Source organism: Vipera berus, assembly GCF_964194415.1.
Source record: "Vipera berus genome assembly, chromosome: 8".
Lineage (NCBI taxonomy): Eukaryota > Metazoa > Chordata > Lepidosauria > Squamata > Viperidae > Vipera > Vipera berus.
In genome coordinates, this window is record NC_138211.1 from 9,810,234 (window position 1) to 9,833,159 (window position 22,926).

A 22,926-nucleotide genomic window follows, 5' to 3' on the forward strand; every position below is an offset into this window, starting at 1 on the left:
GTTTATTATTTATGTATGCATTTAAAAAATGTAAAGGTTTCCCCTGTCCAGTCATGTCCGATTAGAACTTTATTTCACTGCACAACTCCAGTGGACTCTGGGGGGCATACAAAACTAGGAAAAACATAAAAACAGCTATAGTAATCTAATACAGGGGTCCCCAACCCCTGGGCTGCAGCCTACTGCTGGGGCTGGGGCCTATTCAGAACTGGGCCAGGTGAGCAGTGGCCAGGTGCATGCTGACCCGCCACTCGCACAAGGCGACCTGCGCATGCACATGTGTGCCAGCCCACCACTTGCGTGGTCCGGTTCCCCTCTTCCCCTCCCCCAGCTGGGCCACCAAGGTGCAAAGGTTGGGGACCGCTGATCTAATACATGGCAAAACAATGCAAGACGGGCTGCTGAAAAAACTATTAAACATCAACCGCGCACCTAGGACCAAAACCAGGTTTGCAAAGCCTTCTGCAGCCCTAGGAGAGAGGGCACCATCCTTATCTCTGGGGGAGTTCCAGGAACCCACAACATGGCAACATTTAGCAAAGGGACTGGAATGTACCCACTCTGTTGGAACATACTGAGTAGGTTGAAAAGGTTGGAGAAAAGTGATCTATCATATAGACAGGCCCTATGCTGTACAGGGCTTTACAGGAAACTACACAACCCGGGTCCTGCTGGGTCATTGTTTCAGAGATATTTCCTTACCTAAACAAAGAAACATAATGACTAAGGGCGGGTAAAAAAGCAGTGGGAGAAGTAACTTCTAACTTCCTGCCAGCTTCCCCATTGAGATTCCTTATGGGAATCTGGCAGGGAGTATCAAGAATCTCCCTTCCCTTCCCAGCAGGCAGGTGAGTTGCTGCTGCTGCTGCGAGGAAGGAGAGGGAGAATGAGGCATTGCACGACTGGCTGGGAAACTGTCACTGAACATGAAGATCACATGACCACAGCAGCCCATCCACAACCAGTATTCCGATGAAGTTGGTGTAGCAGTGGTGACACATGAGCACATGGAGTGGTGCCTATCACTGCTCATGCCACTACATTTTCATGCAGCTATAGGTCCTGGGTGGTCTTCAAGGTCAGCCCCACGTAAGCACATTGGAATAATGCATTTGTGAAGTGACCATGGCATAAGTGACTGCCTGAGGGGCTCCCTTATAAAATAGCAAGAGGTCAAAGGCCAAATTTCTACCATACACCAATTAACTAACACCAATTAATATTAAAGAACAAAACAAAAACAGTATGTCTGAATATTCGTATGGCGGCTGTTAATTGGAACAATAAACAATAAAAAGACTATAAAGGAGTGAAAACATATTTTATTGTGTTGTACTGGAAAGGACTTTTGATATTACGGACAGATTGCAATGGATAATGACATCATCATGCAAATGAGAAATCTCTGTAATCCATGCCTTCTTTCAGTTCCAATAATGGAATCCCCTGCCCTCAATTAGTACATTAACATGAGGTTTCACTATATACAGCCAGCCTTCAACTTGTGAATATTCATTTAATGATGGTTCAAAGCTATGATGGTCCTGAGAAAGTGAGTTACAACCCATCCTCAAAGTTATGACTACTTTACCACCCTTGCAGTCATGTGATCACAGTTTGGGAGCTTGACTAGTAGCTCAAATTTGTAACAGTTGTAGCATCTTCAGTCATTTGATTGTGATTTGCAACCATCCCAGCTGGCTTCTGACAAGCAAAGTCGATGGGGAAAGCTGGATTTGCTTGATGACTACAGCAATTTGCTTAATGACCATGATAAAAATGGTTGTGAAATCTGATCGAATCACAGATGATTTGCTTAAGGACCCTATTGCTTAGCAACTAAAATTCTGGACCCAACCCGTGGTCGTAAGTGAAGGAATATCTGTAAAGCAAAACTCTCAATATTTAACTGCATTTTCTGAAATCAGATTTGAAAGCAATGATCTTGAGAGCTTTTATTGTATCAAAATATGAATTGTGCTACTGATGTTGGGAACATATAACTACAGTATGTAAATAGAGTCACATGCTGATTAATGCTTTGGGCCAGGATCTATCTGGGTCCAATTCAACTCTTCCCTCAACCTTGGAAGCTGACCTGGATCAATCGCTGTTGTTCAATCTCGCAGAATTGTCTATGTGAGTAAAAAATGGAGGAAAGAATATATGTCACGTAGAACTTCTGGACGAGAGATGTAATGTAATGAATAAAATATGCAAGCAGATGGCGTGTACCAAAATAGTCTACCAAAATAAGAGTTGGTACTGCCCCATTTCCTTGCTTAAAATGAGATATCTCAACTTCAAGTTCAAGGCATGCAACAGGAAGATGTACAAAACAGAAACACTAGTCCGTGGTTGCAACGCAAGTTGCAGTGGCACCAATTAAAGCATTAGCAGTCACCGGTGTTTCGGTAAAGTTTGCCACATCTTACCTAACTCTTGCTCGCCTGGTTGGTAACAGTAAAGATCCTGACTATGGTTCCCCCATTCGTCCTGCGAATATTCCTCCATTGTGCTACCATCAGACTCCAGCTCTTGATACAAGCCACTGCTATTGATGAGCACCGGTTGGCAGAGTTGAGAATCCCATCCTCCTTGACCAAAGACCTGCTCCAACTGTTCAAAAGTGTAACTGCTTTTTCTTTTGCCCACACCATGTTCCTTCACTCGGCTGTAACACCTGCGAAGGGTCTAAGACAGAAAACATGCCTGTTAGTTTATAGTGGCCGACGTCTATACCTCTTGTGCCATTTTTATTCTTCTTTAACTTTGTTCTAAACTCTGCCACATTGATTAGACTCTTTTAAACCAAACAGGATTTTAGGAAGAGGTTTTAAAGCCAAGTTGAATCTTCACAGCCATTTAAAGTTCACAGCAAAGAGCCACAAGAGGACAACACATTTAACAATAATTTTAATATATCAGTTCCATTTATTTGTCTTTTATTGCCGAAGCTTTCTCTTCTTAATCCCCAAGCTTGCTATAATATGCAGAACTAAAACCCCAAGTCAGATACCAACAAGCCCATAAGATATACACATTTACGAAGGAGAGAAAGAACAGTTACTGTGGTACCCATAGTCTGAAAGTTAAGGAAAAGTGAGGGGAAAATGGGGAGAGAGAGAGAGAGAGAGAGAGAGAGAGAGAGAGAGAGAGAGAGAGAGAGAGAGAGAGAGAGAGAGAGAGAAGAAGAAGAAGAAGAAGAAGAAGAAGAAGAAGAAGAAGAAGAAGAAGAAGAAGAAGAAGAAGAAGAAGAAGAGGAAGAAGAGATTGAAAGGCAGAGAGAGAAAGAAAGAAGTCACCAAAAGCAGACAGCTGGATTGTCCCTTACTCCAAAAAGAAAACAAGAAGTTATTTTAAAAATGTTGGCCTAAACTGTTTAGCTAGTAAAATATATTACTTACATAGTTTGCATCCTTACTAACTCACTCTGTCTCTTGGGAAGCTGCTGAAATTTAAAAGAAGTGAAATCAATAATGCTCCGTATTCCCATGATCAAATATTAAACACACAATACTAAGATGGTCAGGTCTAATAATAAAACATTAAACCCAACTCTAGATTTTTAGGTCTCTTTTATACCCTACCTCAATCAAATATTACCCATTTTCACTGCTCCTTAAATCATTCAGTAAGAAGCCAAGTTACCTATTAAGGCAAGTGTGAATAAAACACTGCTAAAAATGCTTCTTATCTAGGTTTCCCCTCTTTCTAACTCTACCCCACTTCTGTTCTTAAGGGGAAAGGCTTAAATTATGCTTCTTAATGTAGTTCACTGCGAAGGGTGGGGGTACTGATGAAAAATTGACTAAGAGCGGGCAAAGCTTTTCCAGTTCAAACTGTTAGGAACTTAAAACACTTCCAAAAGGGTTAAAAACATCAATTTGGGGAGCAAAGCAGCACCACTAAGATTGACCCATGCAACATAACATGACACTTTGGGGAGAATCCAATGCCATGAGAATGGTGACCCATTCGTGGGGTACCAATGCTTTCTTTCCTTCTCATGCAATCCTGCACAGATCTCCAAGTTATCACAACTCCCGGGAGCAGATTATGAGGCAGAGGGGAGAAAGAACTGGCCTGTTTCCAGTTATACAAACATAACAAATATAACTCATTGATAGAAAAGGGATGACAATAACTTGGAAGTATTAAAAAAGAGTAGAACAAAAATGGTCTTGTTTTTTTTTTAGCACAGTTCTAAGAAGCTGAAGCAATTTGGACACCTCAACACCGTTTCCAGAAAGCTTATATGTTGAGAGTGGATTTCCCTTATAACTCTACTGCATCTTATCTCTTCAACATGCAGTCAGGTAAAAGTTATTGTAATAAGCGATTTTTTTTATTTCGGAATTCCCTGAAATTTGAGTGACAGTCATCAAGAATGAAATTGCTTTTGAGATATGGAAGAAAAAACACACAAGTGGGGCGGTGGTATGAAGAGGACCGAGAATCATTTGCTTGGGCGAAGTAACAGTAATAATAATAATAATAATAATAATAATAATAATAATAATAATAATAATAATAATAATAATAATAATAATAATAATAAGTTGGAAGGGACCTTGGAGGTCATCTAGTCCAACCCCCTGCTAAGGCAGGAAACCCTATACCATTTCAGACAAATGGCTGTCCAGTCTCTTCTTAAAAACTTCCAGTGTTGGAGCATTCACAGCTTCTGGAGGCAAGTTGTTCCACTGGTTAGTTGTTCTAACTGTCAGGAAGTTTCTCCTTAGTTCTAGGTTGCTTCTCTCCTTGACTAGTTTCCATCCGTTGCTTCTTGTCCTACCCTCAGGCGCTTTGGAGAATAGCTTGACTCCCTCTTCTTTGGGGCAGCCCCTGAGATATTGGAACACTGCTATCATGTCACCCCTCACTCTTCTCTTCATTAAACTATACAGTGTGTTTTAACACTCCTGTTGTATAGGCTGTTTCATCCCATTCCATCATAGGTATTACAAGGGACTTTGGAATGCATGGCAAAGCCTTACCAAGGACATTGTTTACTTCTTAATTAAATGACCTGAGCATCAGAATGGGGGAGATACAAGGCGAATCCCACAGTAAGCCACTAAGCTTATGGGACAGATCTTGAATCAGAAACATTTTCAGAGAGTTGCTGTCCACCTTTAAGTTTCTTATACACAGTTTGGGATTATGATGTGGACAACTCAGAAGTAAGTAGGATTTTCTCCACAAAGAGGGTTTAAAAACTTCCTTTAATGAGTTGCAATGAGTCAAACTGAGAAGGATAGAAATGTGGCGTGCCAAGCATTTGCTATCACCCTCTAAAGTTAGTGTGGACAAGACCATTGCCCAAAAAGTGCTTGCTCCCTTTTCAAGTTTATGGAGTCAGATTAGTCTTTCAAATCACCAATTCCAATTTCTAGCGTTTTGCTACAATTTACTTTACAGCTTCCTATCGTTTTGCTGGTAGCCCATATAGGGTCTGATATTCATCACTCTCTAAATCCTACTTAACTTTTATGTATTGCAATATTCTACCCCCTTTTCCTATTTAGAAAAAAAAACATTTTAAACAAGTCTAAATACCTTTCAGGAAAATACGTACACCCTTCTTATTCCTTAAAGTGCTATACTATATTTAGAAAGGAAAAAAAAGATTAACAAACCCAGGTCAACTCTGGTTATAATTCAAGAAGTTCTTAATAAAAACTGGCATATTGTTTGTTCCTTTCCTCACCAGACCATATGGATATATGTTTTTCTCTAAATTTGGGGGCAGGAAAGAGATGATAAATACATCAGAAATGTTGCTGCCTATCAATGTAAAATAGATTTTAAATCATTGCTTAAGTAATTTTTCAGCAAGCTGCATAATCCACTTATGACAAAGAATTTGACTTGGTCATATAAAAAGGCAAAATAATGCTGTCTAGAATCATATCAAGTAAATAAAACCACATCTACTGAAATCTGGACACTTTTGCTTAGTTGTGTGACAAAGCTGATCACCTAACCAACGTACAGTCTAAAAACAGAAGTCACTAATAAAAGTTTCTAATTTTTTTTTACTGAAAACCAAGCTAAAATAAACAGTCCCTCCCAGAAAACTAACCAGGATGTCTTCACATGCTCTGATAAGATCATCAGAAAACTCCACCACCCACAAACAATTTGAAACAGCAAATTAAGGCCGACTGTTTAAGAAAGTCTCTTTTAACGGCCTCTTTCAATATGACAGAAGCAACCAGGCCCAGCAATAATCCTACCCAGTATTCAGAACAATTGTAAGAACCCCGATTTCAAATGAATTGCACAAACCTGACTGCTGAGACGCAGAGCAGGGGAGTTAGAGACACAGTGATAGAAAAACTCATGGATCTTCTAGTTGTAACTCCATGAAAAAAAAACATCTGCTGTGACAGCTTCATTCAGCAAAACAAATCATGTATTGCAAATGAACAAAGCTGTGGCTCAGTGGGTTAGGACACTGAGTTTGTCGATCAGAAGATTGGCAGTTTGGCGGATCAAATCCCAAGTGCTGCGTAGCAGAGTGAGCACCTGTTACTCGTCCCAGCTTCTGCCAACCTAGCAGTTCGAAAGCACGTAAAAAATGCAAGTAGAAAAATAGGGACCACTCCGGTGGGAAGGTAACAGTGTTCCGTGCGCCTTTGGCGTCTAGTCATGCCGGCCACATGACCACGGAGACGTCTTCAGACAAGAGCTGGCTCTTCGGCTTTGAAACGGAGATGAGCACCAGCCCCTAGATTTGGAAACGACTAGCACGCATGTGCGGGGGAAACCTTTACCTTTACTAAGAAAAAAATGCCTTATTTTATTGTTTTACTTATTTTACAGCTACTGTTCTTTATGATACAAAATATTCAGCTTGCATATAACCTTAAGCCATAATATGGTTAGTTTTCCACCCACCCCCATCAGGTTTTGTACAGATGCATTCCAAGGCAGAAAGCAGAATTTACACTAGATAAGTTTCTACATCATGCTAAGCTAAACAAATCTAAAATAAAAATAAACACAGCAACACTAGCCCAATGTTACAATTTCTTACTCTGTGTTAAAGTGACATCTCACTTTCCTTCCCAAGAATTCAAAGAGCCATATACAACATTTCTTCCTATACTTTTTCCCACAACAGTCCAGTGAGATAGATGAGTTGAGACTATAAGTTCCCCAACTTAACCTGATGAACTTCCATGGCTGAGAGAGAACTCGGACCCCCCCCCTAAAATTTCCTAATGAAAATAGTCGTCAAATGACTTAGATGTAAAAATTAACCTTTGGAATAATTAATTAAGTGTAAACAGATATGTACTCGTATATGGAAATTTCAAATAGCTTTGCAGTACTAGCAGTTCCTAAATCTATCAATGGAAAGTAACATAAATATCAGCAAGCACACAGGCAAACATGTGCAACCAAAGGATCTGATCCCATTAAAAAGGATCCCACACAATACAATGGGAAAAGAGTTTGGTTATATGGGAGCAATCAACCCTGACTGTTCTTTGGAAGGACAGTTGCTAAAGCTGAAGCTCAAATATTTGGCCACTTAATGAGAAGACAGGACTCACTGGAAAATATCCGAGTGGTGGGAAAGACGGAAGGCAACAGAAGAAGGGGAAGAAAGATGACGAGGAGGTTAGATCAGGGATCCCCAACCCCTGGTCCGTGAACTGGTACCGGGCCATGGCATGCCAGCAACCGGTCCTCACAAACAAGTAATTCCCCATCCGCGGGATGCAGGCAGCACACAAAACCATGCACCCTCCGGTCGGTGGAAAAACCTCTCTCCACAGAACTGATCCCTGGTGCCCAAAAAGGTTGGGGACCTCTGGGTTAGATAGTGTCATCAACACAATAAACATAAATTTGGGCAAACTTTGGGAAACAGTGGAGGACAATAGGCCCTGGCGTACTATGGTCCATGGGGCTGCAAAGAATCAGACACGACTTAGAGACTGAACAACAATATGGGAGGTTGGAAATCACAAAAAAGCTGTGCTGAGAAGCAAGAAGCTTGGGTATGTTATTTATGCAAGAATGCATTTATGATAAGATCTAACTCTTTTAGAGGGTGAATTTTCATGTTCTTTAAAACACATTCTGGTAGATAAAACAGATTCTGAGAAACTACCTGTGTACCTAAGTAACTGCTGGCTTTTTAAAAATAGGATTTCTTTAGTTCTCCTGCAGAATGAAGGAAAGGTGCATCTAAGCAAGCAAAGTATGTATATTAAATAAATTGTTGGTACTAAAAATGCCATTAATAGGTACATTATTGTGCCACCTTGTCAAGCAACCTAATTTTACATTTGTCATTTTCAAAGTCCACACAAAACCTGCTTTATTTGTGCTGAATATCTGATACATAACATGCAAAATTTCTCAGAATGCAAAATTTTACTACATGATGCTGAATTTTAAAATAACACAATGCTTGTGGACTTCAGATTACATACATTACAAATTTAACTGATGTGTTTTCTGTGAAGCCTAGATCACCACAATGTAATTATTAGCGTATCACACCTTTTTAAAATATGTAAATGGATGAAAATATCGAGTTTAAATAGTTTTGAAAAGAAAGTCAATTTTTATTCATCATTATTAATACTGCCCTAGGTATCTGTAATTTCTAATGTAATTCACTTGGCGTGTTAAAATAATACAGAACTTTTCTATTAGTTTGTGGAACAGCATAAATTAACAAGAAGTTTCTTCTCCATAGTTAAGTCTAGCTTTACCTCTCTTTGATTTGATTATGCCATCTTTCAGTGTAGAAAAAAATGTATTTCAGATCACACCGTCTTTTTTGATATATTTACAGATGCCATCCAGATACAAGGTTTATTTCATATTTGCTCTTTGTTAAGTGTCTTTTTAATTTAAAGCCTCAATTTGTTTTTCCTGACAAACCCCGCCCCCCGAATCACAGTCTTACAAAATATGTAGGTATGAAATTGTTTTCCTAGATTTGGCTTGCTGTCTTTCTACCTATTTCTGTCAAGAAATGCAATTCCATTTCAAAATGTTGGCCAACCTTTCAAACTTCTTTAGGAATGACTCTCATACAGCTGAAAACTATACAGCACTGACTAAACACACACACATGCACACACACAAAATCTTATGGATTTCTACCCAAAGGTAAATTTCACAATATTTATGCTCAGCTAGATAAAATAAGAACTATTTTTCATAATGCACGTACAGTAAATATTCAATCTTCATTACAGTTGCATACTTTAAATACAATATTTTAAATTTACCACTCTGTTAAAGCAGAGGTATCAAGCAAATATCATAACTATAAATTCATAATTGAGCAAGAGAGCTGCAGATGGAAAAGATGCTGTTGTGGAAACAGAGTACATTTTTTATATATTTTCCAGACACCAGAACCAACAGGTTTTGTCTGCCCTACAAAACACAGCCTTCAGTTGTCAAATATTGAAATTATTTGACTCATAACTATGGCCAGAAACAAAATCACACAAAGTATCAGAAATCTATGTACCAAACATCTGATGATTGACTAATAAAAAGAGCACAGTTGTCCATGCATTAGAAAATCTACTTCTCAACTCCTGAAGAAAGCATGGAATATCTTATTTAAAAGCAACATTAAAATAAAAATGTAATGCAATCTGCAAATTTCACAATCATAATAGATCAACATACATGTGGACCATATATGATTTATGTCACCCACATTTGCAGGACTTTTTGGACTATACCCAGAAGTTTCAATTCTAGCGCACAGAATCAAAATAGTCTAAAGACAATATATAAAGCTCTGAAATTTAAAACTTAATTTTAACAGAAGGAATTTTACAAGGTGTCTGCTTGCCCTTACATCTACCGTAAGAAGCAATGGATAGTTCAAATACTACCCAAGGCACTACTACTTTTTAAAGATGGAAGCATTCATTCAGCTCAAAAAAGTACACCTTAATCAACCCACATATGCATCATCTTGTAACTACTCCCATCTTTGAAATCTGGCAGAAAAATCAAAGATTACTTGTATGGGTCTGTTTGGTATTAGTTCTCTCTGAAGTTTACTGCATTAAAGAGACTTTATACAGCAGGAAGATCAAGCCACACATTCCACGTCATTCTCCCCGCTCATTTCCTAGAGTGTTTCCCACCTAAATGCCAGCATTTCCCTTTCTCAGTCTGACATACTATCAGATAAACTTAAAGTCCCCACACAGAGCTAACCAAGCGCACATCACTGATCTTTTAGATGAAAACTTTTGCATTAGATGGCTTAAACTATCACAAACTCAGTCCCTAAATACCATTCTTCACCAGGACTTACAATTATTCACACCACCTCTTAACTCGGCCCCAAAGGAACTTCAAAACACCCAACCACCCCAGAGCACAACTTTATGCCTTGACAAAACCTTGGATTCTCACCTCTAACCTTATTCCCCCGGATCCATCCTGTCTATGGAGATTCTCAGTCATCCAGCTCATAATTATTCCAAAGGTGCTTTTTTTTCTTTTTTCTTTCCAGGAGGCAACTGGACCTTCTTGTTTTCCTTTGAAGACGTTTGGTTTCTCAACCAAGAAGCTTCTTCAGCTCTGACTGGGTGGTGGGGAAAAGAAGGGTTTATCTTCCTTGCAGAGATTGTTGTTCACTGCTGAAGACAGCCGAAGGCTGTTGGGGATGAGTCTGTTTTGTCTGCAAGAAAGATAAATCCTTCCTTTCCCCACCATCCAGTCAGAGACGAAGAAGCCTTCTTGGGTGGAAAGCAAGTCCAGTTGCCTCCTGGGAAAAAAAACCACACCTTTGGGATGATCCATCCTCTCGTGTTTTTGGGCTTTGAATTGCGTGGGTGGGTGGTTTTTTTTTTTTAAGCGCCTCGTTCCCTTTTAAACAGGCAGGCAGGAGTCGCCGCTCCCCATCTTAAACGACAACCTCGCTCCTTCACAAATTCTGAAATATAAGCAGGATCCACGCCGGGGAGTGGCGGGGGGGGGAGGAAGAAGAGGGGCCCCCGTGGTTGCTGTGTGAAGCTAACAGGGCAACGTCGAGGCGTGGACGGCAGCCCTGGGAAGGCAAGGGGCGAGGTTCAAGGGACGAGGAAAGGGCTACCCCTGGCTGTCCCGTCCGCCCCCTCGCATCCTCGGAGAAGCCCCGGCAGCCGGCAGGGAGGGATGGGGCTTGGTTTCCCTGGAGAGCGCCGCGTCCTCAGCATCCCCGGCTCGGCGGCGGCGGCGCTGCCTACCTTGATGCGCTCTCGGCACTGCGACGGGGTCCGTTCGTAGCCCAGCTCGGCCAGGGCTCGGGAGACGCGCTCGTACATGGCGGGCCCGGGCGCCTTGCTGCCGAAGACGGTGCCGGCGCCCTCCAACTGCTGGTACCGCGCCTCCACCAGCCGCTCGTTGCCCCACACGGCGATCAGCGCGTTGGTCTCGGCCGGCGTCCACGACATGCCTCGGCAAGCCGCCGCCGCCGCCGCCGCCGCGCTGCCGCCCGGGGAGAAGGAGACGGAAGGCGAGGCCCCGACGCCTCCTCCCCCCGAACCGGCCCCCGCTGAGGTAGCCGCCGCCGCCGCCGCCGCCGCCGCCGCTCCGGTGGGGCCTAACGGGGAAGCGCCGCTGGGCGTGGAAGGGTCGGAGAGGCTGGGGTTGCCGTCGCTCAGCGCTCCGGGCGAGCCGGGAGACAACACCTCCATCTTGGGGATCTTGAGCGGCGACTCGGCGGCGGAGAGCTGTGAGGAGCCACAGGGCGCCGCCATATTGGGACTGCGGGGCTCAGCGGGCGGAAGTGACGGGGAGAATCCAGGGGGCGGGGCTTCCGCCAGGCGGCGGCAACAGGAGAGCCAAGCGCGGGGAACGCAAAGAGAAAGAAGGGAAGGCGCTGGCTGGCGCGCGCGCGCGGGGGGGGAGGGGGCGTGGCCGCACGTGGCGAGTTAGGAGGAGCTTAGGTGCATATTGTGTAAATCAGGGGTCTTCAAACTTGGCCCTTTTATGACTTGTGGACTTCAACTCCCAGAATTCCTCAGCCAGCTTTGCTGGCTGAGGAATTCTGGGAGTTGAAGTCCACAAGTCATAAAAGGGCCAAGTTTGAAGACCCCTGGTGTAAATGGTATTAAATGGGACCAGTTCGCTTCTTTTGGAATCTCTTCGCCCTGTTGATTTATTTTTTTTAGCGATGTCTGTGCAAAACGTGGTCATAAGTCGAGGACTACCTGTGTGCCCTGCCGCGTGCACGTGGTTTTATACGATTTAATAGGGGCTGGAAACCATGCGGCCCTGAAAGAGCGTGCAGCTGGTGCAGAATGCAGTGGGGTGGGCAGCGATGTGCGCGCCTCGATCTGCGCGTGTTACATCTTTGCCCCACAAATTGTGTTGCTTGCCGGTCTGCTTCCCAGTGCATGTCAGGGGCTGGTAATGACCTATAAAAGCCCTGTGGGGCCGGGCTGCAGATAATCTTCCACAGAGGACCATAACTTGAGCCCAAAATTTCTGTTGCTAAGTGAAACATTTGTTAAGTGAATGTTGCCCCATTTTATGACCTTTCTGGCCTCAGTTGTTAAGTGAATCCCTGCAGTTGATAAGTTAGTAAACTAGTTGTGAAGTGAATCTGGCTTCCTCATTGACTTCTTTTGTCAGAAGGTCACCAAAGGAGATCACGTAACCCCGGGACACTGCGACCGTCATAGGTATGAACCAGTTGCCAAGCGTCTGAATTTTGATCACGGGAGCATGGGGATGCTGGAAAGGTCGTAACTGAAAACTGGTCATAAGTCACTTTTTTTAGTGCCATGGTAACTGAATGGTCACTAAACGAACTGTTATAAGACTGCCTGTATTTGTGGGAACTCCCTTCCCTACATCTTCCTGTTCTAGCAGGGAAGGTCCCCTCTACAAAGGGAGTATTGTTTTGTGTATGTATAGACGTCTTGTGTATGTATGTATTCATTTATATCCCACCTTTCTTATAAATAACTCAAGGCTGTGTGATAGGACACAGGAGGAGAGCCTTTTTTGTTGTGGCACCTGCCCTCTGCAATATCAACCCCCCTGAGGACAGATTGGCCTTCACCTTGTTGACCTGGTCAGCAGGGGCTGAAAACATGGCTTTGCCATAAGGACTGGGCATCCAATAATGTGGATATGGTGCCTGTAAGATGGTTATATTGTTAGATTTCTGTGGAAATGCTCAATCATCCAGGTCATACCCGTGGTTTTCTCAAAGGTGTTTTTCCAAAAAACAACTGGACTGTTTCTTTCCTTGAGGAAGAAGAACCAGAGCAGGGGTGTCAAACTCGCAACGTCACGTGACGTGTCGTGATGTATCACGACTTTTTCCCCATTGCCGGAGCTGGGGTGGGCATGGTTTCGGCATAATACATCTGGCCTGTGGGCCGGCACTTTGACACCCCTGTGTTAGAGAAACAGACCCTCCAATAAACTGTGTTTTCTAATTTTTTTTTTTAAAAAAATCCCATTTATATCCCGCCCTTCTCCGAAGACTCAGGGCGGCTTACAATCTAAAGCACAATGTGCTTAGCAATAGCCTTCATTCTATGTATATGCCTGCTTATTAGGGCTTTTGCCCCCCCCCCCCAAGCGGCATTTTTACAAAGTCGGCTTATTGCCCCCAACAATCTGGGTCCTCATTTTACCTATCTTTACTACTACCTATTAATAGTTTTGCTGTGTTTAATGCTTTTAATTATGTTTTGTGATTAATTGTTGTTCTTGATTAACTTTCTGAGCTTGCCAGAGTCATGTACATGAGATGAGTGGTTGTATAAATTTACTAAATAAATATATGTGTCTTTAACACTGCAGCTGATCTAGAGTCATGTTCATTTGAGCCCAAGTTTGGTAATGGGAAGTGACTGCAACTAATCTCTTTTCAACATTCTCCAAGGAATCCAGTTCACAGAAAAAAAAATCTTTTTTCTTCTTCTTCTATTTTTCTACTATTAATCTCATTGTTGCTACCCTACAAATTATTTGGAGTTGAAACAAGCTGAATCATTTATCATTCACTTAGAGTAGTTTCAACTTTTTATGTTTTAACTGAAAGCCAGCGTTCCGTCATTTCCAATGCTTTGAAGAGGAAGAGATGTTTTCTTCCCACTGAGTTGTCTAGCTTTTTTTTTAAAGAAAAAAAATTCTGGAAACCTCAAACTTTTCCTGAAATTGCTGGTAACCCTTGTTTCCTTCTAGCTCTGTTTGACTTCTTTCAAATACCATCAATGCTGATGAGTGTGGCCTATATCCATAGATATTTCAGATATCCCACTTTTTATGGGATTATGTTTTCCCCTTTTCTTTCCACTGTTAGAATTCCTACCTCACTTCCTACTGAACTTGAACTGTACATTACTAGCCAAGTCCCAAAGGTGCTTTTTCAAGAGGCAACTGGACTGAAGCTTCTTGGATGAGAAGCAAAACGTCTTCGAAGAAAAACAAGAAAGTCCAGTTGAAAAAACACCTTTGGGACAACCATTACTTGGACAACTGAGAATCTCCATAGAAAATGACTAGCCAAGGTTTTCTCAGTAATGATTAGCTCAGATTGCACGTCTGAGATTTGCTTTTCCACAAGTGCATGTTTTGTTGTGTTTTCTGTGGCTTTTCAATTTTTTTGCAGCTGCTGTCTCAAACCATCTGTCCGACATTACACATTTCCTAATTACACTGACTTAAAAATTCCACTTTGTAAATATTCTCTAGGAGTTGTGAATGAAACTGTACATATGTTGAAGGTATGCATCTCCAATATATGATACAATTGGCATTTGTTTAGTTGGCAGTCTAAATTTTCTCAATTATTTAACTAGCGAGGTGACTATACATACATACATACATACACACACACACACACACACACAAGTGGCCCTTGGTTTACAGCCGCAACTGGGAGCAGAATTTCTTTTGCTAAGCAAAATGGTTGTTAAATGAGCAATGCCTGATTTTACAAACTTTTCCTTGCCACGGTCGTTAAACAAACCATTACAGTTAAGTGATTCATGCAGTTGGTAAGCAGCTTGTCAGCAGCTGGCTGGGAAGGTCTTAAATGGTGATCATGTGACCCCAGAATGTTGCAACCATCACAAATACACGCCAGTTGCCAAGCACCCAAATTTGATCACAGGACTGCGGGAGTGCTGCAACCGTCATAAGTATGGGGATCAGTCATAGATCACTTCTTCCAGTGCAGTTGTAATTTCAAATGATTGCTAAACAAAAGGTTGCAAGTTGAGGATTTGCCTGTATTACATTTTGTATATTAAATTGTGTTCCTGAAAATGCTATGAAACAACCCATTTAGCTTTAGGAAATTAATAATAATAATAATAATAATAATAATAATAATAATAATAATAATAATAATAATAATAATAATAATAAAGTTGGAAGGGACCTTGGAGGTCATCTTGTCCAACCCCCTGCTCAGGCAGGAAACCCTATACCATTTCAGACAAATGGCTGTCCAGTCTTTTCTTAAAAACTTCCAGTGTTGGAGCATTCACTGCTTCTGGAGGCAAGGAGTTCCACTGGTTAATTGTTCTAACAGTCAGGAAGTTTCTTCTTAGTCCTAGGTAGCTTCTCTCTTTGGTGAGTTTCCATCCATTGCTTCTTCCCTCTTCCTTGTGGCAGCCCCTGAAATATTGGAACACTTATCATGTTCCCCCTCATCCTTCTCTTCATTAAACTAGACATACCCAATGTGAGCATGTGTTTTCATACAATTTTGCTAGCATTTCTCCCTCTTTATGCTTACATGAGGTACAGTAAAGGACACATCACTTTCTAATCCTGTGCACGTAGCTATGCTTAAATGTGTCATCCCATATCTGAACACAAAAGGGAGCTCTTATTCTCCATAATAGGAATAGCTTTCTCACATGCTGGCACTGGACCTTTGGCGTGGTATAAATCCTTCATCAGAGTTGGCTTCATTAAAATATCAGAACATTTTAACAAAATGCTTTCTGCTAAGACTCTGTCTTCCTTTGATTCACCCTCCATTTATGTTTATAAGCTCCCTCTGTGATGTAATCCTTGCCTTCCTTTCTATTGTTTTCACACTGCATCAGAATTGATTATCCATGGGATGGGAAGCGCTCCAGATTTCTGTTGAATTGGAATACTATTAATGGAACGCTTAAAAAAAATATCCGTAAAAGAATGGATTTTACTGTGGATGAGATCACAAATTTCGGTTTAATTTGATATATAATTGTTCTATAAGAAGGGTGAAGGCTAGATTTTATATATATATACCCATGCTAATCATCTGTATAGGGATATCTGTTTAAGTTGATTCTCCCCTCCCCAAGCACTGCAGTTCTCAATGCAGTATGCAGAATATTTCACCTCTGCAGTCAAGTCCTGGATGGTCTTTCTTTCTTTCTTTCTTTCTTTCTTTCTTTCTTTCTTTCTTTCTTTCTTTCTTTCTTTCTTTCTTTCTTTCTTTCTTTCTTTCTTTCTTTCTTTCTTTCTTTCTTTCTTTCCTTCCTTCCTTCCTTCCTTCCTTCCTTCCTTCCTTCCTTCCTTCCTTCCTTCCTTCCTTCTTTCTTTCTTTCTTTCTTTCTTTCTTTCTTTCTTCCTTCCTTCCTTCCTTCCTTCCTTCCTTCCTTCCTTCCTTCCTTCCTTCCTTCCTTCCTTCCCATTTTTATATCCTACAAGCAACTCACAATTATAATTGTTTTTCTTCGCTTGGGGCATATAGGTAAGGGATTACACCTCTGCACTGCAGTGCTTTGAATGATTCTATTGAAATGATAAGTTACCAAGTAGTCCCATAGCTCAGCCCTGCAGCATTTTAAAGTGCAGTCTTACCACAGGAACTGTGGGACATGGTGCATATAATATATGTTTAATGTGTGCTGCATTTACAAGGTGCCCTGACTTCAGATTAAATTATGAGCTCCCAGGTCTGCTTTGTAAATTTCTTTAGTGTTATTTTTTTTCTCCACAAAGAAAGCATTCTTGGTGCTGAAATGGAATGCCATATGAAAACAGGGCAAGATTCCAATTTCTTTCTGTCTAGAACAGCGGTTTGGATTCAGACTGTAAAAGATTTGGGAGAAGTCCAGATTGCAATAAAATCTGGCCTCTCGAAAGGTTTAGGGGGTGATCTGAAAATACAGGTAGTCCTCGACTTACAACAGTTCATTTAGTGACTGTTCAAAGTTACAACGGCATTGAAAAAAGTGACCTGACCATTTTTCACTGTTACAAACTTTGCAGCATCTCCATAACCATATGATCACAATTCAGACGCTTGGCAACTGGCTCATATTTATGATGGTTGCAATGTCCCGAGTTCATATGATCCCCTTTTGTGACCTTTTGACAAGCAAAGTCAAAAGGGAAGTCAGATTCACATAACAACAGTGTTACTAACTTATCAACTGCAGTGATTCCCTTAACACACTTGACCTGTGGCAAGACAGGTCATGAAACAGGGCAAAACTCACTTAACAAATGTCTCAGCAACAGAAATTTTGGGCTCTGTTGTGGTCATAAGTTGAGGACTATCTGTACAAAAATCAGAAATAATGAATGTGTGCAAAGGGTCATTTATTTATTTTACTTGACTGCTTTGATCAAGGCTATTCTAGCAGCATATTTAAAGCAATGGTTACAACCAATGTAATACTAACAGTAACTTACAATGGATGTGTAATATAATATTACAGTAAACATTGATTTAGTTCAGCTTTCCCTGAAAGGGGTCAAAAGGATTGTACAGTTTTCTGACTGATAGCTAAAGCTTCCATTCACAATACCCTGGTTCACTTCCTATAATACAGTTTGTTTGATTTGAGTGTATTAAACTATTGGGGCTGGCGAACTATGGAATATGGCCTTGTCTGACGTGAACTTGGTTTTGAAGAGTGAAGAGGAAGTAACATAGCGTAGACAGACCATAACGCTCTAGTCCAGTGATGGCAAGCCTATGACACAAATATCAAAGGTGACATGCCACAAGATTTTGGGGGACATACCAGCATTCACCAGCACTCAACAACAACTATTCTTGAACTGATGTCCCATTTTTGTGTGATTTTTTTTGAGTCTGTGGAGCTTCATAAAAATAGGATAGCCTGCAGAAGTTGCTCGAGAGGGCCTTGCTCCCGTGTGACCTCAGAAACCTCCAACAATGTGCGGAAAAAAGCAGACAGAGCTGGAGGACAGAGTTAAATGAGTCATCAGCCTAGAGTCATTTCATTCCCATAAATGGTCTAAGTTCATCCCCTCTTGGAGTCCATTGCCCTTTATCTGGCGCCAATTTAATATGGAACTTTAATTGATTAGAATCTGGTGTATAGGCTTGAGCAATAAATCTTCTGAAGTGCAGCTGAACACATGGCCCTGATTCTTTGCACCTGAGAGAAAATCATGTGAAGAACAAGATTTTCCTCAGTTTTTGGAGGCTGCGGAGGCTGTGGAAGAGCATTCTCTGAAGCCGTTTCAAGAACGAAGGCCTCATGTGATCCAGAACAGCTTCGGGTAGGCCATAGGGGCCTGTCAACAGAAAGACAACAGCGCCTGAAGGTAAGTGGCACACAACAAATCCTGGGAAACCCTGAACCACGGCGACAATTATCTCATCCCCCAAAGCTTGCGTTCCTTGGGGAATGGCGGGAGATGGCCTTCTTCAGGGGCAGCAGTGGCCTAGGCTGAAGTTGAGGCCTGGACCTCTACTTCAGGCCAAGCCTCGGCATTGCTCCCAACTGCCACTGTTCACTAGACTGGGGGCGGGGCGGCGGGAGAGATAAAGAATTGTCTATCTTTTGTTCGATGAGAGAGAGAAAAAGAGAAAGAGCAGCAGCAGACTAACGTTAGATATTTTCCAATTTTTTTGAGCCTCAAAGGTTTGCCATTCCTGTCCTAGTCTGTATTCGGTGGGCAACTATGGTCCCTTTATGTCCAGTGGACTTCAGCTCCCAGCATGACCGTAGTTTGCCCATCCCTGGTATATACAGGCAGTCCTCGACTTACCGCAGTTCATTTAGTGACCATTCAAAGTTAGAACGGCACTGAAAAAAAGGGACACGACCACTTTTTACACTTGCGACCTCGGCAGCAGCCCCATGATCAAAATTCAGAAGCTTGGCAACTGGTTCACACTTATGACCGTTGCTGTGTCCCAAAGTCACCTGATCCCCTTTTGCAACCTTTTGACGAGCAAAATGAACGGGGAAGGCAGAATCACGTCACAACCGTGTGACTAACCTATCAAACTGCAGCGATTCACTTAACAGCCGTGGCAAGAAAGGTCGAAAAATGGGGCAAAACTCACTTAACAACAGAATGTCTCACTTAAAAACAGAAATTTTGGGCTCAATTGTAGTCGTAAGTGGAAGACTGCTTGTACAGTATAGCCCTGGGACATTTATTTATTTATTTATTTTAATTCCATTTATATCCCGCCCTTCTCCGAAGACTCAGGGCGGCTTACAAGCTTAGCAGTAGCCTTCATTCTATGTATATGCCTGCTTGTTAGGGCTTTCACACACACACACACCAAGCTCTGCACTTTGCCCTGTTTATTTCACTCTCGTCATCCTATTGGTTTTCTATGGTTTTGGCTCGAGATTCTGCCTCTCTGTCCAATAAAGCCACTGACTCGGAAGATTATTTATACAATTTATTAGAGTACTTCGACAAAACGGGTCTCTCTTCAAAAAAAAAAAAAAGAAGGGAACCTTGGACAAAGCCTCAGCTTTCCCTTTACACTCAGGGAAGCAGAAAAAAGTATAAAGGTTGATTGGCTGGAAGAAAATCATCGTGCCCAAATACATCAGAAACGGACCGATTGCTAAACGTTCCATAATATTAAGTACGACCATTTATTTGAAGGATCGTTGCATTAGAAGTGGAAAAATAAATAAATAAAGAAGAAGTAAGCATGAGGAAAGGCATCATAAAATCACATAGAATCCGTTGTGAAAAGATAGAGTTACCATCGGTTGAAACCGTTAGCACCTATAATTGAATAATCCTTTGCCATTCAGCCTGAAAAAGTCAAGAAAGTTCGTGAAATGGGGCAAAGTTCACTTAATAGGTGTCTTGCTTCTGGAATGAAAATTTGGGGCTCAATTGTGGTTTGTAAATTCAGGACTTTGGCAGAAACGGTAGCTAATTTTTTTTCTTGCCCAGGCCCAGAATGGACTTCCGGAAGTGGCAACCACACAGAGAACCGGTTGTTCACATATTTGAATCCCACCACTTGTGATTCAGGGTCATCCTGTGGGTTCGGCAGTTGGGTCGGACGACTCAGAGGAGGAGGGGGGTGTTGAAGACCTTGCTGAGGGGGTTGAAGATCTTGCTGATGAGAGCCCTCAGCCAGGCCCCTCCCACTTGGTCACCACGGAGACCCAGCTGTGTGAGCCTGACAGCGTGGATGAAGATGACCCACAGCTGGCCCTGTTCAAGGACGCCCGACGCAGGAGGCAGTCAATTAGGAGTAAACAGAGGAAGGCAATGGGGCTCCTCTGAAGGAGGCAGAGAGAAGCCACGCCCTGAACTCTATATAAGGGGAATGTGTGGGAGGGCTGGTTTGCTGAAGGCAACCGCTTGGATAGTTCCTGTTTCTTAAAGCTCCTGTTTCTTGGTTTGTCTTGTTCTGTTTGTTTTTGTAGCGATAAATTTGGCAGGCGTAATTCCAGCCTCTTGCCTTCTTGTAAAAGGGGTTGTCCCTGCCTTTTCTGCAGGGCCGGTAGCAGGCTGGTACAGAACACCACTGAGTAAAAACTCAGTAGTGGGATTCAGCCGGTTTGCACCACTTTGGCAGAACCGGTAGCTATTTTTTTGTTGCCCAGGCCCAGAATGGACTTCCGGAAGCGGCAACCACACAGAGAACTGGTTGTTCACATATTTGAATCCCACCACTGAGTAAAAACTCAGTAGTGGGATTCAGCCAGTTTGCACCACTTTGGCAGAACCGGTAGCTACTTTTTTGTTGCCCAGGCCCAGAATGGACTTCCGGAAGCGGCAACCACACAGAGAACCGGTTGTTCACATATTTGAATCCCACCACTGAGTAAACTGATATCAAACTTGGAGACACCCTTCAAGACATTCTCCTAACGGGGCCTAGGAGTCTCTTAGCAGCCACATTGTTGGCAGACAGCTCATCAGAAGAGCATCTGTTTCAAATTTATCGGTCTCTGTTGTTCTCTTCGCCCGCCGCACATTCCAGATCTTGCTGCACTACTCGGTAGGGCTTTTTACCAACTGCAGCCCCAGCTGAGCCTTCTCCCAGAGGCCTCAGTAACACCTTAGGCCAGTCCGCCCCAGCGGACTGAAGAGCAGGTGCTAAGCAAGCTATAGATAGTGAAGTAATTCTCTGCCGCATCCCAGAACACACACACGGGCATGCAGGGTGCCACATTGCAGCTTTCCCATTACACAGCCCCTCATTAGTGTGATGTCTTTGAAGTAATTGTAATGAGGGGTTGGTGTGGTGTCCGGAACAAAAGATTGTTGGTCTAATTGTATTAAGATTGAAGGCTGTTGTGAGTCAGGCTTTGGCGCTGCCGAAGTAGAACGCATCAAAGAAAAGGTTGAATTTCTCTGGATTTTCTGAGAAGAACTGCTTTCCTCTTCTATTTTTCGATGGTTTTGCCATATTCTTTTATTTTAAAACACTCCAGATCAGTGTTATCTTTGCACTAGACCCAGAAAGCTAGTGTTCTATGGTTATGCATTTGTTATATATATATATACACACACACAGAGAGAATATTTACTTAGTAAAAGTTAGTGACGCACAACAAAACATGGTAAGTAAGTTGAAAAAAATTACTATATAATGCTGATTTTACTTAGAGAACAGATCCTTATACAGTGTGACTGACGAATTATATCAGTTTTCAACTGGAAACTATTGTATATTATTTCTTGTTATTTTAACCATTCAGTTGTGTCTGACTCTTTGCAACTTTATAAGCAAGTGGTTTCCCTGAACTGGTCCCTGGTGCCCAAAAGGTTGGAGGCCACTGGCTTATAGTCTTAATGCTATAGAAATCTCTGCTTTCCCCAGCAATTCTCTATGTATTTTACTAACCAAAATTAGCTCCTAGAAAACTGAGTTAGTGGTCTTGCTGTGGGAAAAAAATGGGCACAATTTTCATTTGCTGTTTTTTCTTCTTGTGTGTGAGAGATTTTTTATTAAATAAAAAGGTCTGGGAGAAATGTTAATACTATTGATCTGATCTAAACTTGCTTTGTTAGATATTCAGATTTAAACAAGGTGCACTTTGACCTGATTACATATTTCTATTATTAGGTAAATCAACCAGATGGTAATTTGCAAATTTGATCAGCCCCATCAATTCGTCCTTTCTGATTTCAAATTCCCTGTTTCAAGTTTGTTGTCTATCAATGAAACTAAGAGGACCATTTGCTTCATTCCAGTTCAAGAATTACACATCCTCTTGCTTAGAACTTATGGATCAGTTGAGTTTCCATATAATGAATCAGGAGGGTAATTGTTTTAAAACAGATCCTCTAACATTCTAACATCTAACACTCTAGCATCTAACATTGATCCGGCAGGTCTGTTCAGCCCATCAAGAGATCTGCTCCTCAGGACTATATCCAAACTTTGAGCAATTTGTTTAAACTCATTCCTTCCTTGGTGCCATTTTTTTGACTTGCTGTTCATGCTGTCTCAACTGTCCTTGTATTTGGAACTGCTTGTCACTGAACAGGTCCTTCATCCTACGCTGTATCATCACCCATCACCTGGGGCAGAAATCTACTGAAGCTTAATATAAAATGTTTACAAATAGGGGAAATGGAAAGCATCTGGAAATCCATGGCATATTAACTTGATTGATGATTTGTGGAGAAATAGGGTATTAGGTTAATATGATACAATAATGCAAACAGGATGTGCAGCGTTGTCTTGTCCCCATAAGAATATATCCGTCT

The 22,926-nt window shown here is 41.9% G+C and overlaps 1 protein-coding gene across 4 annotated transcripts in view; it reads right to left on the reverse strand.

The window, feature by feature from the left end:
- The window catches only part of MSANTD2 (Myb/SANT DNA binding domain containing 2), a gene marked incomplete at its 5' end in the record, with an annotated part of 71,562 nt that extends 59,812 nt beyond the window's left edge, over window positions 1-11,750 (reverse strand). The window contains 3 exons of one of the 4 annotated variants that reach the window (XM_081333874.1): window positions 2,436-2,694; window positions 3,408-3,451; window positions 5,563-5,920. In XM_081333874.1, coding sequence (XP_081190000.1) covers window positions 2,436-2,514 — 79 coding nt within the window. Of the gene's footprint in view, window positions 1-2,435; window positions 2,695-3,407; window positions 3,500-5,562; window positions 5,921-11,237 lie in introns of those variants that run through there. The other 3 variants (XM_081333872.1, XM_081333873.1, XR_014027240.1) reach the window with 3 other exon arrangements.
- Window positions 11,751-22,926: the final 11,176 nt, after the last annotated feature.